This window comes from Mytilus galloprovincialis, chromosome 4 (genome assembly GCF_965363235.1).
Source record: "Mytilus galloprovincialis chromosome 4, xbMytGall1.hap1.1, whole genome shotgun sequence".
NCBI classification, from domain to species: Eukaryota; Metazoa; Mollusca; class Bivalvia; order Mytilida; family Mytilidae; genus Mytilus; species Mytilus galloprovincialis.
In genome coordinates, this window is record NC_134841.1 from 41,014,748 (window position 1) to 41,030,537 (window position 15,790).

General features: G+C 30.8%; 2 protein-coding genes across 2 annotated transcripts in view; one reads left to right on the forward strand and one right to left on the reverse strand.

The window, feature by feature from the left end:
- Positions 1-3,695: 3,695 nt before the first annotated feature.
- LOC143072162 (G2/mitotic-specific cyclin-B-like) lies at positions 3,696-13,291 on the reverse strand. The gene is made up of 8 exons (XM_076246982.1): positions 13,122-13,291; positions 8,735-9,010; positions 8,055-8,282; positions 7,476-7,634; positions 6,831-7,067; positions 6,319-6,459; positions 5,658-5,762; positions 3,696-4,776 (listed from the first exon to the last, which is right to left on the reverse strand). Exons 1-8 carry the CDS (start codon positions 13,146-13,148, stop codon positions 4,660-4,662), a joined length of 1,290 nt encoding a protein of 429 aa, XP_076103097.1. The 5' UTR covers positions 13,149-13,291; the 3' UTR covers positions 3,696-4,659.
- A 271-nt stretch (positions 13,292-13,562) lies between these two features.
- LOC143072160 (focadhesin-like) overlaps positions 13,563-15,790 on the forward strand; it is a 292,655-nt gene continuing 290,427 nt past the window's right edge. The window contains exon 1 of the mRNA XM_076246976.1: positions 13,563-13,610. The gene's annotated coding sequence lies outside the window, so the exon portion shown is untranslated. The remainder of the gene's footprint in view (positions 13,611-15,790) is intronic.

The window sequence follows — 15,790 nt, forward strand, 5'->3', positions numbered from 1 at the left end:
TATCATCAGTGAGCAGTAGCTCGCAGTTTCACTTGTTTAGAAGGTGGAAGCCCTGGATACTTCATACTTTGTATATAGATGCCTTATGTTACGAAGTTTCTGTCTGTCACATGTCCGTTGTCCTTGATCTCATTTTCATAGTTCAATGACTACTTGAAAAAAAAAAGTTAATATTTTTTGTAATGTTAATTTCTCACTTATTATGAGTAATGACATAACTATATTTAGTATGTGCGTACCTTGCAAGGTTCACATGTCTGTCAGACAGTTTTCAATTGACCTGGACCTCATTTCATGGAACAGGGAACAAGGTTAAATTTGGTGGTCAAGTCCATATCTCACACTATATGCAATAGGTCTAGTATACTTGGTGTATGGAAGGACTGTAAGGTGTACATGTTCAACTGGCAGGTGTCATCTGACCTTGACCTCATTTTCATGGTTCAGTGGTTATAGTTAAGTTTTTGGGTTTTGGTAGTTTTTTCTGATACTGTATGCAATAGGTCTACTATATTTGAAGTGTGGAATGATTGTAAAGTGTACATGTCTAGCTGGCAGGTGTCTTCTAACCTTGAACTCAATTTTATGGTTCAATGGTCAAGTTAAGTTTTTGAGTTTTGTCTTTTTTCTAATACTATATGCAATAGGTCAATATATTTGGTGTATGGAAATATTCAATGATGTACATGTCACTCGCGTTGTTTTTATTTGACCTTGACCTCATTTTCACGGTTCATTGATAAGTGTTAAAATTTTTGTGTTTTGGTCTGTTTTTCTTAAACAATATAGCTATAGGTCAATTATATTTGTTGTATGGAAGGATTGTAAGCTGTATATGTCTGTCTGGCAGGTATCATCTGACCTTGACCTCATTTTCATGGTTTATAAGTCAATGTTTACTTTTCTTGGTTAAGTCTATTACATATAAGCTACGAGCAATAGGTCAACAATATTTAGTGTATTGAATGATTGTTAGGTGTACATGTATTTCTTGTTTGGTTTATCTGACCTTGACCCAGTTTCTTTGGATCATGTAAAGATTATGTGATAGTTGTAAATAAAGCTTTATATTTAGGACTATCAACATAATATCAATGATTAGTAAAACAGGCGAGACAATTTAGGGAGCTACCATTTGATTTTTATGGGGGGGCTAGGATGAAATTTGAAAAAAATAGGCAGGACAGGAGTTTTGAGTAAAAAAAAAAAGGCAGGATGAGACACTTGCAAAAAAAAAAGTCAGGACGACAATTTAGGTAAAAAAAAGTCAGGATAGACTAAAAAAAAAAAGGCAGGACCGAACAGAGTGAAAAATAAAAAGGCAGGACAGAGATTACAGCTAAAAAAATATGCAGGACAAAATTTTTCATCCTAGCCCCCCCATAAAAATCAAATGGTAGCTCCCTTAGTGAGTGCACTCATGTTTTAACATAGGTATTATATTTGCCAACCTTTTACACCATGTTAACACTCAGTATGAAGTTATTGACAAATATAATGCCTACTTATGTTAAAATGAGAATAGAATAGAAAAACAAAGGATATAGGGTATATATCCAAGACACAAAATTCAGTACATGCTTGGCATAAAAACACACAAAGATCTTACAGTGGATAGAACATGGCACAAAAGAATTATGGAAGTTTTTCTGAACACCTTACAATCATTCTATACACCAAATGCAGTAGACCTATTGCATACAGTAAAAGAAAAACCAACCAAAATGCAAAAACTTAACAATAATCACTGAACAATGAAAATGAGGTCAAGGTTATATTATAAAAACTTTTGGACTATTTTAAATCTAAGTCTATTTCTGAAAATAGTTACACGAGTTTTTTAACCCTGTATGCTAACATTGCCCATGTGAAATTTTTAAATTGTTTGTATATACATTGAACGACAAATTTATGTGACGTATAAAGTTTTCTGACGCCACACCCCCGAATCAGTGAATGTTTTTTGTGTTCTGTTAAATTGTTCCTTTTAAAATTGTTACTCAATGATGACTGCTGTACCCATATTTTGACTATTTTATTATTATGTCTGTTAAGTTCATGCATCATTGTAAATATAATGGAATTTGATGAGACTTTCATCAAAGTGAGAGGTTTAGCGCTTTAAAACCAGGTTTAATCCACCATTTTCTACATTTGAAAATGCCTGTACCAAGTCAGGAATACAACAGTTCTTGTCCATTTGTTTTTGATGTTTTGTCATTTGATTTTGCCATGTGATTATGGACTTTCGATTGGATTCTCCTCCGAGTTCAGTATTATTGGGATTTTACTTTTTAAAGGGAGTCATATATGTGGTTAAAATCTTGGGGTACAAATGCAATTCATTATCATGTAAATTAGAACACCCCTGAAAATTCATTCGTGATGTGGCTCCCAGTTGTAAAAAAAATCCCTCTGAAAATTTAACTCTTTGCATATATTTAATAACTCTCGTTAGGTTTTACACCTTTATTTTATGGTCCTTTTCAAATAAACACAAATGGGAAGCCGAGTCACTTTTTACAAATAGTAGCATGTACAATATCAATAGATTTTTCTTCAGCGTTCAACTATTGTGTTCAAGTTGAGGCATTAGGGATATTGACCCATATGACAGAAACTAACATAAGCATACTGTTACAAGGTTTGAAGCAACCAGGTATACAGTCTTATATAGTTACAGCAGTTGCCAGATTGTACTAGTATTTCATTCCGAGACCCATGTCACAAACAAAACAAATTTCAACAATGTTGAACTTGGAATCAATAATATATTTGAAAAGCATTTGAAATTTGAAAAGTATTGCATTCTGCATTCATAAATTCATTATTAAACTAATTTGACCTCCTGAAAACAGTTAAACAATAAAAGAAGCAAAGTGTCACATTGTGACAATACTGAATTCACCAGTGTTCAAGTTTGAAAATGACGATCAATTTTTAGTTGATTTGTCGTTATTATAAAAGGATATAATTCACACCTATTGAAACATAGGGTAGCCAACCAACTGATGGGTTATGGATCTTATAACAGTTGGAAGATGAACTTTCAGATGTGTATTTTGCCAACAAAACTGATTTGAACAAAACAAGAACTTTTGTACTATTTCAATTGAATATACCAGTATATTAAAGATTTGCTGTTAAGGAGATGCACCAAGCATAAACAAAAGTATCGAAGTCACACAGCCTTAAAACAGACGAGTTTTCTGATACAATCAACAATACAACAATCTCCAAAGAGGCATCAATATAAATCTCAAAACATCAGAAAAAGAATGAGGTAATACTTAAAAAATTTACTATGTGCACCTATTGTGAGGGTTTCAACTAAAAAGTTCCCCAGAGAAGGCACTGAAAAAAAGCAAACCATGTTTAGCTTTTAGCCTAAAAAAATATCTGCACACTGACATTCAAAATTAATGATGCTTATTGCAAGTTGTCTTCACTGGATTACATGCATGTTTGGATGGTTTTACACTGGACTTTTTGGGGGCCCTTAAAAAAGTTTGCTGTCAGTGAGTCAAGGTGTTGTAAACCGTACTTTGACCTATAATGGTTTACTTCTACAGATTGCGACTTGGATGGAAGGTTTTCTCATTGGCACTCATACCACATCTTCTTATATCTTTGTATTTATTGAACATTCCTTTGTGTCTCAACTTTTTGATGACCAAAAAATTTAAAGACTTGAATTATTACAAAATATTTTATATACATAAATACATGAGACAAGTACATAAATAAAAACATTACTACACATGTAATAAATGCAACACCAGATGACGACAAGAATATGAAAGACTTCTTTAAAGCAATTCCCTAATATCAATTTATATTTAAGCCTAAACATCACGATGTCTAGCAAATTCTTTGGAACTAAGGTAAAATAAAGAACCACCCTCCCTAAAATTAATTTTAAGCAATTTGTTTATTCCAAAACATCTTTTTTTTGTTGAATGACAGAATAAATATTTGCCTTCTAAGATTTTTTTGATAAATAATTTAACCCTTATAAAGGAAAAACATTTAAAATTTTAAATCCTGTTTAGTGAATGATTACCTGATATTGTTTATGACCCCCATGGATTAATGTATGGTGACTTATATAAAATTACCCTCAACTACACTATAATAAATTCTAACCTCAAAAAATTAAAAACTTAAAAAGATAAAATTCTGGTAATGTCAACGAAACAACCAAGAGTTCTATTACCTTTGATGAATGATAAAAAATATGTCATGGTAGGTTAGTTCAAACTCAAAAACACTTTCAAAAAAATTCTTCATTTCATGATAATGAGTTCCTTTCTGATAATAAACCCCATGTACAAAGGCTATAAATTCCTATAGTATGTATAATAATAAAAAGATAAAAAAGATAAAAATTAAACCTTAAACTTCATGATCCATTTTTGACATAACATACAATTGGGCTTCTATTTAAAATCAAGATAATTCTAGAATTGCTATATTTTAAAAATCACAGGAGCATGATTTGGGTCACACATCGACACATCTTGTAGTCGTCTCTCGCTCACATTCATTACCACAACCAAACACCACATTCCTTTTTGAAGGCAATAAGTTAGGACGTGCATTCACTCATGCTCTCATTCACACACAGTGCCACCATTTAAAAACAATTGTTCATTTTGATCACGAGACATTCTGTAATGCTGCTGCTGCTGCAAGATCTTTGATCTGTTGAGATTTTAATTCTGGAATAGTGCTAATTTTCATGAATTTGGAACTGGAATATTTTGTTTTTACAGCCTGAAATAGAAAACAAGATTTATTATTATTTATTTATATATAGTGGAAGGAGGTAATATGTAATCAATATAATTAAACTTTTCAATAAATTATCTGATATTTAATTTTTATTGGTCAACATTGCAGAATTGAAAAAGTTTACATTTTAAAAGATGTCACAAATAATTAACTCATACACAGACAAAATAAACTTTTGTTCTTTATACAATCGTTACCTACATATTTGTTTCACTTCAAAAAGGCCATAAAAAAGAATAGGTTTGTTTGCCCAAACCCTACCTACCCAGAAAAAAGCTGCCTACTCAAATTCTTTTATTGTCCTGATTTGAAGAAGTTTTTTTTAATCAGATACATTGTAGGCATGAAGACTAATTAACATCCGATACCTCAATTTCTTTTAAAAAAAAATGCCTACCTACCTACCCTTAACCTTGGGTAGGGTTTGGGCAAACCAAAATATTTTTAATTGTGGCCTAATAGGGTTGTTCTACAGAATTTATGTAACTCAAGCTTTCACTCAAACTTGGATCTTAAATGAACTTTTAGTTTGTAATAAAGAATATTTAGTTTACATATCAACTCCTTCATAATAACAGTAAGTCACACATCTTTTGATTAGCTAACAACCTCAAATATGTAAGTCAGTTGAATTATAATTTCAGAAAATTCTCCAGTATCTATTCACATTTTCAAACAAAATTAAATCCTTCACATATATTGCGAAAACAATTCACTAAAAGACAAAATCTTGGGTTCTGAAAGCTAAGTATTAGCAGGTACAATTGCATTGCAGTTTGATATCAAGACTTTGAAAGACCAGTCAGTTTACCATTATTTTACAAGTCAACATTATTTGTTTATGCAGTTGCTAAAAAACTTACTGTGAGTTTACTGTTTTCTGCTTTTACGACTAGACTGGCTAATTTTTGCATTGTGTGGACTAATTCTGTTTCTTCATAACTACTATAATGAGCTAATGTGTCATTCTGAAATGGGAAAATTTAATTATTAGTGCAAATCTTGACAATAATTGTTATAACAAAATTGAATTTATTTTTCAATCCATCAGTTAACATGGTTAATGTTCAACAATGATTAAGTTATTTTTGGCATGTATAAATTGTGTTTGCAACTATTTTGTCCATGAACACGAACATTTTCTGATTATCACAGAAGTGATTACATTCTTTTTTAAAGCGATACATCTTTTTTCTTTTCTTAAGCTTGTAAATTGTATGTTTCTATAGAATCTTAGCACCAAATAAGCATGAACAATGTGACACAATCATCTGACAGTTTGGGAAGTATTCCACTTAAAACCCTGCTTACTTGCAGTGATGCCAGGGCCTCACAGACAGAGATAAAAACAGCAATAAATGTAGAGTTCCTTAGCTTTGCACGTACTGATTTGTGTCATGGATGGATACCAGGCACATAACCTACTTTTCTTATATATTTGCACCACAAATCAAATTTACATTTTTAAAAAAAAGTTGTTTCTGAAAATATTTTGTCACATATTTATGACTTAATTAAACTTACCCATTTACTTCCATCAAGTAATCTGTTAGCTAAACACAAGGCTGATGATGCTATTTCGGACGGATACACCTGCACCATGTCATACTCAATAATGGTCAACTCCATTAGATATTTGGCAAGGGTATGTTTGTTTGCATCAACCTGTAATCAATATCAAATGTAATTACCCTATTTATAATTGAAATAATAACAAGTTTTCTTTATGTTGTGACTTAAAAAGTTCAATGTCAACCTTAATTGTAAAGAATTTTTCCATGTTGTTTTCCAGATTGCTCGACAAATCAATAGAATCTAGTCTGTGCTATATTATTGGAGAATTTATGCAAAATAGATAGTTTTTACACATGCTTAGTTTTACAAATTTCAGTGTAGTTTGAAAAAGTGCTTGTGATACCCCATATCCTTTTCTGAAGCAAAATTGCATTAGAAGAAAAAGATTGATGAATAAGCATACATATTTTTTTACTTCATACAAAATATTTCAAAAGGAGTTTTAAAAATATTGTGTTTACCTGTCCAGCTTTAGAATTCCTCCTCAAGAAATGTAAACAAAGAGGTTTTCCCACACTAAAGTCTAAAGCACGTAATATAATTGCTTCCATGTCACGAATCTCTTTCTTAGTATAAGCATTGTCTGTTATATATACAAAGTCAGCAACTTCAGGTGCATACATTTCTTCATATTTGGATGCTATTAACATTGATGTTACACCAACTAATTGCAATTTATTTCTAGATACCGGATGTTCCTGAAATAAGAAAAAAAGTTTTTTTTTTTAATTTCTTGTATTGCAATTATACAATTTATTTTTTAAGGGATATCCAAATCATCAGATGCCTTGAATATAATTTAAGGTCTCCCTCTACTACTCATTACACCCATCATTTTGTTAAAAAAATAAGCATATCAAAACTCTTTTAAAATCTTTCATCAAGTGAAATACTTAATTTGAAAAGGCAAAAAAAATGAAAAATCATTGTTTTATCATATAAAGGAAAAGTAGCATGTTATTTTTTCTTTGCATCTTTTCAATTTCAGTTCTTTTGTTAGCTTATTTTTATACTACATCTCTCTAATACATGAGTATTGTGTGAAGCATTCAAACTGATGGGCATAAATAAATAAAAACCCTTGTTGTAAGTTCCAAAATAATTACCTGTAAAAATCTGTCTATAATTGCTACTGTAAGGTAGAGTGTTTCCTGCAGTAAGTGAAATCTGTGGTGTACTTGACATAACCAGTCTATTAATATGGATCTCATTTTGCCAGTAATTTCTTGTCCTTCTAAAAACCCAGTTCTCACTGGATATTTGTCCTAAAATTGCAAAAAAACGTTTCACTATAATCTTATGATGTGACTATCAATGTTCCGTCAATTTGTATTTTCAACATTTTATATGATATAATCTACAGTGCAACATAACTCTACTTGAAAATATACTTTTCTCAAACTTAGTAAATTTAATAAGATTAGATAAATGTTTTTTTTTGTATCTGCCTTGAATCGGGCGATCATAATACTGAAACATTGGACATATTCATCTATCATATTGAATATTTTACTTATATACACAGTTTTCCTCGACAAAAAGACCAGAGATATTGTGGAACACTGGAATTGCTTAATATATTACTAAGGAAGAACATCTCCCATCTTTTTGTCGTAATTAAAAAAAAAACGAGTCATGAATATTTCCATCACATCATTAATTTCAAATTACAATGGTTTGCATACCTCTAATTCTCTCATATAGTCATAGATCTCATTGACATATTCACTGACAAGTTGTGGGTTGTCTTTGTCATTGACATCAATGTCTTCCACTCTTGACAAAGCTTTTGAGAAAGCTTCTTCCTTATTGGCACTGATGTCCATACATTCTGGAACTGATATAGAAGGAGGTCTGGCACTGGAGACGGGTTTCGAAAATTGACTAATCTGTTCTAACTGTATATCATTGTTCTGTAAAATAAAGGTGAAAATGTAAGATCTTTTTTTAAAAATTTGAATTATTGAAACTGTAGTACATATTACAGGCAAATATGAATACTTTGTTGAACTGATGAAGTTCAAATAATCTTTGTCGCCAGCTTTGAGTTGAAGAACAGTTGACAAGTACTTTGAGTGTTTTTTTTATGTGAATGTTCTGATTTATTGTCATGGATGAACACCCACATCCTGTTTTTTTTTTTTTTTTATTATGTTGCTTTTTTCTTGAGAGTTCTTTCTTTCTGATTTTTTTTTATGTACCGTACTACCTAAACTAATATATCTAATAATAAGAATAATACTCTGCATTTACAATTACAATTGCAGCTATACATATGGTCATCTTTTTTGTCCATTTGTCATTTCATTTGTATTTGTACACATAATGTTATTTGTACTACTTAATGTACCCAAATAATACTTACAGAAACTGTTTCGACTAGAGATTTGAGTGACGTAGTTCCTTTGTTTTTGTTTAGCACCTTTAATTTGTCAGCAGGCTGGATTATTTCTTTTTTGATTGCGGCAGGTTTTCTGTTGGGGTCAATTGATATTGCTTTGACCTTGTTTCCAATGTCGCCAAGAGCTGATCTTTGGCCCGTCTGTGAGGTAGGTCTACCTGCCATTGTTTTGGCTAATAATGCAGTATCTGGATTCTCTCTGTTAAGTGGCATCTTGTGAGTTTGACTCATGATGTTTGCCTGGAATGATAATGACATACATGAAAGACAAATAATTCAATGTTCCTTAAAAGATATTGCTACCATTAAATACATGTATAATGCAAGCTGAAACGCGTATCATTCAAAATTCTACTTATACTGTTCAACAAGCAATTACAAATCCACTGTGACCACATAGACAGAAGAACATAGGACATGAATATAACAAGTCATTGTTCATGAGCTTGGGGCAATATAAATCTAGTTTGTTTTCAAATTTTTCTTTGTCTATATGCTGCTTTTACAATAAATCAGTCACCAGAGTGAACTCCCTCAGGCAATAGTGATCACTATACGTCCCTTTTGTCATGAACATTTAGCACTTTATCTATAGAACTAAACAGGGCTCACACTACTTCAGAATTAAAGGGAGAAGTGACTTCTCTTTTTGAAACTGATAGGGAGAAGTGGTGAGATTTGAAAGAAGTGCTCATTCGCTTGGTGCGCTACAATGTTTGGATTTTACAATAGTATAAAGGGCCATATGTAAATAATGTTCTTTTTATATTGTTTAATTCATACCCGAGTAAAAAAAATACAATTAAAGTAACATTTGAAATTAAAAGTTGTTTAAGTTTTACTAAGGTTCTTGTGAGAAACTACCAACTAAATATCTAGCACTAAAAAAAAAAAAATATTTTAAAAAATGTAAAGAAATTATAATATATCAATTACAATTTAACTAAAAATTATCTTGTGTATGAAATTCAGTGTTTCTCATAAAAAATATATAATAGTTATTAAGCTGGGCCATAATATATTGATATTAGTATAATAGTCTCAGAGTTAAGCAACTTTAATCAATAGTTTGAAACAATCCACCAAAAATATAGGGAATTATATACACCAATCAATTAGATGTAACCAAAAGTCTCTTAATGCGTGTGGAATGCGTAATTTTTCCCTTTGGGATCAATATTCTTCGGTCAGCTGGTTTCTCCGTGCGTCTGTAGTAATTATTGTAAAAGTATGTTTAGAAATCGGTTTAGAAATCGGTCAATGGCGGACGAATGCAAGAAAATTTACAAAAATAAACGATGTTTGACAAGTCATTTGGAAAGGAACATGACGTTTTTAATGCAATCAATGGATTAAACATTTACTGGAGGCAACTTTTATCATGTTTAAATGAAGTAACAAACTTTTGTGCCAAAATTTAGGTTGAGGCTTAAATTAAAATATTGTTTGTTTGCAGTTTACCGACCGACCCTTGAAAATCCTCCCGACTGTGAAAATTTTATTGCTTTAAATTTGAAGAATTTTTTTTTAATACTTCTATTGACGCGATCTGGAACTTTGGGTCCTTTCCGGAAATGATTTAAAGTCTTGGTCAATTACGCATTTCAAGTTCAGGTTGTCTTAGCTTCCCGTCAAGCGTTCATGTGACCATTTAATGATAAAGCACATGGAAATTGTTTACAGGTATCCATGAAGTCACGGAGGAGTACTTTACGCTGTCGTCTCGTGTCAATTTTAAGACAAATAACAAACAAAAAAGTTTATTAGTAAACTGTTTATACAGATTCAGGAACATGTAATGATGTGTGATGATATCATTGACGATGATGCAGCGGATATTCATAACTGACACGATAACCATTCTGTCTCAAACAAATCGGGTACAGAATCTGTGGAGCCTGACTTTATGGAACCAATTTCAGTGGTTAAATAATTCGACAGCAGCTTGAAGTATGGCATATTTTCTACAAATCGTTGTGAAGACTACAAAGATGAAACCACTCCTCCATGACTTACATCTTCATGGATATCTGTAAACACGCCTGTACGGAGGAAGGGCTCATTTGGAAATGTTAATGGATATAGATCGTGCCAAATCAATAAGAAGCAACCCTAACTACACAAAGAAGTAGAGAAAATGAATGGTTAGCTTGAAAAATAAATATACTCTCTCTTTATTAAATCTATCTTCGATTGCAATGAGTATGCTCCTTTAGGATAAGGGGGGATGCCCCACTCATTGCAATTATTCTCTTTCTTACAATATTGAATATACCCAAACTGTGTGGCCTGTGTGAATTCAATTAAAACATGTCCTTAGGAGCTATGCTGCCAATTTTTTTTATGCATTAAAAACATTTCAGTACAGACCATTTACTTTTAATGGGGTGCTATGGATTTCACCCCAAACTTTAGATTTCTTTGGTTTTCATTAAAGCCTGGCAAAAATATAACCTTATCACATATAATTAAATATTGTTAGAAATATGAAAACAGTTGAATGTCTTAATACTTTTTTTTCAAGTTGCCTTTTTTTCAAATGAGGAAGATTTAATGGTTATTTTTTTTTTATTAAAAATACACTCTTTAATACATTGTCTTATAAATCTTTAATATCTACATTTTTCTGATGAAAATACTCTACTCGTGAAAACATTCTAGTCAAAAAGCATACATGTCTGAATATATTTCTTTAAAACATTTCTAGTCATAATGACATTCCTTGTTTATAAGTGTTCCAGTATTTAATAACCATATTTTATGTCATAAATTGGATAATGACACTATGTTAAAGTTTCAGTTTTGGTTAAAAAGTTTTTTTATCTGAAAATGCCTGTTCATTTGATGTTGGTTTTCAGCATGTCCAGTGTTTGTTGTTTTAAAATGTTTTTTTTTTCTTCACAAGAAACTTGGTTTAGTGTAACTGCTTGTTTAAACTGTATTTTGGCTGATAAAATAAAATATTTTTCCTACCTACCGACCCTTCAGTCTGAAGGTACAGTCGGAAAACTGCAAACAAACATATTTTTAAGGTTGGCCTGATGTACGTTTTCGAGTAACAAGCACCAGAACTTGCGGAAATGCACGAAGTGATAAAAAGTTGTTTTTATCAAATAACCTACTACACACTGCGAAGACAATGCTTCAACCTCTTTTCTAAAGATAATGAATCGTTTATGTCTGAATTTCTTTAATTATCAAAAAAAAATTGATGTTTCATCAACTTGGTAAAAATTGAATATATCCGATGACGGAAGCGACTGAAAGCTAGTATCGTCAAGAACAGGGCGACTTGTTTTTGCTTTTGAGGGTCGGGGAAAGCGAAGTGACGATCCGGAAGGCGACTTCTTCGCCCAAGTCGCCTTGTAGCGTGAGCCCTGCTAAATAGCCCAGAGTACCTGGTAGTCCAAATGATTATGACATCTTAAAAAGGCTATTATATATTTTTTCTTTGACGCCTAACGTGGACAGGAAGGCGTCAAAGCAAAAATTTAAAATAGCCTTCCAAGACATCACAATTACTTGGACTAAGTACCTGGTAAATATTTTATACATATAATTTATCAAGGGTTAATTTTTTTTTTTTTTAAAAAGGTACATGTACAATGTAGATATCACACCAATTTCACCATCTTATAATACAGAAAATTGATAGCTCTCTGTTTGCATGCTACATGTTAAAACAATGAAAGTCAAATTTAATTTGGTTGAATCAAGTGCATATGTACACAAAAATGTACACAACATGTAGCAGACAATTATTTTCAAGGCCATTATAAAGTGAAGGTTTTTACTGAGTCCAATCAGTCTAGATAAGCTATTCATGATTTGATCAGTCAAATAAAAGTTTAGGTCAAACAATGAAGTTGCAAACAAATTTTTGCATAAAAAAAAGGGGGGAGGTCAACATGAACTCCTTTTCAAGAATGATGAAAGAATAAATTTTGAAAATGCACGTGGTGCATGAAAACCGGCAATTTATAACACATGTTGAGCAGAAAATAAACAAGATAAAGAAAACACAATGGTCCTGACTGGTTTATTATATATAGAAGACAAAAATTTGTCATGGACAAGTTTATTCCTGCCAACCGTGACGGAAACGAATATTTTTCGTCTAATTTGAAAATTTTAGACACATTTCATCGTACCCGAGCTCAAAAATCATTCGAATATTCGCAGAATGATGTTTTTATAAATGCTTTTCTTTAATTTACTTGAAATAATATCAGTTTCATAAAATAAATATTCCTTTTCTTGGGTCGTCAAAACATGTCCGAGTTCGTTTCGCAGCATTTAGACGATACGTTTCAAACGCGAAAATGCATAAATAAGACCAATTTAAACTTACCGATTGTGCTCTTGTAGTCAAAGCCATTTTATCTTGTTAAGCGTATAATATTTTGTGCACTAGCTATGAAAAAACTGCAACTTTTATCAATGTTACTCCTTGCCTATTTTCATAGCATACTGATGTTTTCCATTGAAATTCTCTGCGGGCCAATTCAAATGAACCGCTGTGGTTTGATTGGTTAAATTTCTACACAACATCTTTCTGATTGGTCGATAGATTAATACTATTATCGGATAATTTTTTTCGTAAAATAATGAATTTCGATGTCCTCAAATGTTTAAATTTTTAAAGACAAACGTTTTTTTAACTTTTAGAATTTTTAAAAATACTTTGATTGTATTTAACATAGGTTAAAAAATTAGTTTCACTTTGCATGTTATCTTTCGGATAGTTTTTGATTTTTTCTTTCAAATGAATGTACAAGACAATTTCCGAATGAATTTCGTGGGAGAAAATGAAACAAGACTTTACACGTTTATTTACAAGGTGCTAAATGTAGTTAAATGGTCATGAATGAACAGATCTGCAAGTCTGTACATAATTCCATTAACGCGTCTTCTATTAATAGATAGAAATAGCATATATATCCACGGAATATAAATTCAATATAAAATTATTTATATCAGGCATGAAAACACATGTGAAAATATTGTAATCAGAAAGTGTTACATTCCTTAAATTGTCTTTGATTTGTTTGTACATGTAAATTGGATATGGTCAAATAAGATAACGAAAATTTAAACAACAAAATGTACTTTAAAAAGCAATAAAATAAAGGATTTAATGACATGTTTAAAATATTGTTTTGTGTATATGAACATACTTGCATTTATATGTACACTAGTCTATAATATATACAAATTAAAAATGATGCATGAAAAGAATGGTAAAAAAATGAATATTGGCTATAATTGATAAAAGTCAGATTTTTTGGCTGAAGCTTCGAATGATGAATTAATGAAAGATCATTAAACTATCAATAAATTATATATTTATTTCATATAAACAGAATTTTGAATTTATTTTAATAAAATTATATGTTGCTAAAAATGTTTTAAACTCTCAACTTTTCTGTTCGTACCAATAACTATAACAATTTTCACATTATTTCTTAAAAATTCTAGAAATAAATTTCCTTTGCAAACGCTGTTTTTAGGTATAAAGGGTTCTTTCATTACTATAGTCCTACATATCACAATATATATTTCTTTTTGCAAAGTATGAACAAATTCAAACTTAAATTCTTTTTTTAAAGTATGAACAAATTCAAACTTAAATTCTTTTTTTAAAGTATGAACAAATTCAAACTTAAATTCTTTTTTTAAAGTATGAACAAATTCAAACTTAAATTCTTTTTTTAAAGTATGAACAAATTCAAACTTAAATTCTTTTTTTAAAGTATGAACAAATTCAAACTTAAATTCTTTTTTTAGGCAAAATTATCAAAATATTCTGTATCAAGCTGAAGACACCCCTTGCTTTGCAAATTTTAGAATCCACCCCCGATACATATATGTTTATGCCATTAGTGCATGTCTGCAGAATCTTTGATATAATGCTTACATATGCAAAAAATAAAAGGATTAACTTTGCATTATAAATATATTTAACAGATTAGTATTTTAAACTGTTTTACCACAACAATACAATTTATATATTGGTAAGCCGCACCATGAAATATTCTGATTTTAAAACTCCTAAGTCAGTCATGTCAGTAGGAGGACAATTATCAAAGAATTGATATTATTTAAAAATGTTTCGCTTTTATTCTCAACTAGAAGAATTTTTTAGTTGTTATAATTTGTTTTAAATATATTTATTAATGAAATACATATTTCTGTAATTAACTTTCCCTAGGTCATTTTAAAAATATCTTATATTAAAAGGTGTGTTTGGCTTGAAGAGTTTCTATATTATTATAGTTACAAAAAAATTATAAAAGAATTTTCATTAAAACTTCAGAATCCTGTGTACAGTCAGGTAAACATACAGTGAACATGAACACAAAAGGTCAAGACAAAATTATTGTAGAACGCATGTTTAACCTGCCAAAAATGAAATTTACACATTGTTGCAATCTTCTGGAAGAAATAAAAACAAAATATCGATTATGTGTAAATATTTTTTTAGAGAGCATGTGATTTTCAAAGCTTTAACTCCCCCACCTACTCCCACCTGCAAAAGTTTAAATTCGAGATTTACGAAGAATGCATCTTAAGTAAACGAACATTACATATCAGGTACTTGTATTGATCTCTATTCATTTAGCAAAAACATTTAAATATTCAGTTCAGGTCTTCTCAGGTTACTGAATAGAAACTCCATATTATTAAGGACAGGTCCACACAGTCAATGTAAAAAGTGGGAAATGATTATTTTTTTTCTCTCACTTTAAGTTGCCATTTCTAAATATTTAGTCCACTATGCTGTAATTATGAACATCTATTTGAAACTGCACCAAGTCTCCATTTAACAACATTTTTATTCAGATTCATTTCTCAGAAACATATAATGAATCAGTGATATTTCAAATCTGCAGATTTTCTGCTTTCCACTGTACCATCATATTTTATTTGGCCTTTTCATTTATAATACCCCTGTCATAGTGGAGGGGGCATTAAGTTTATGCTTGTCTGTCTCTAAGTCCATATGTCCTTAAATCCCCA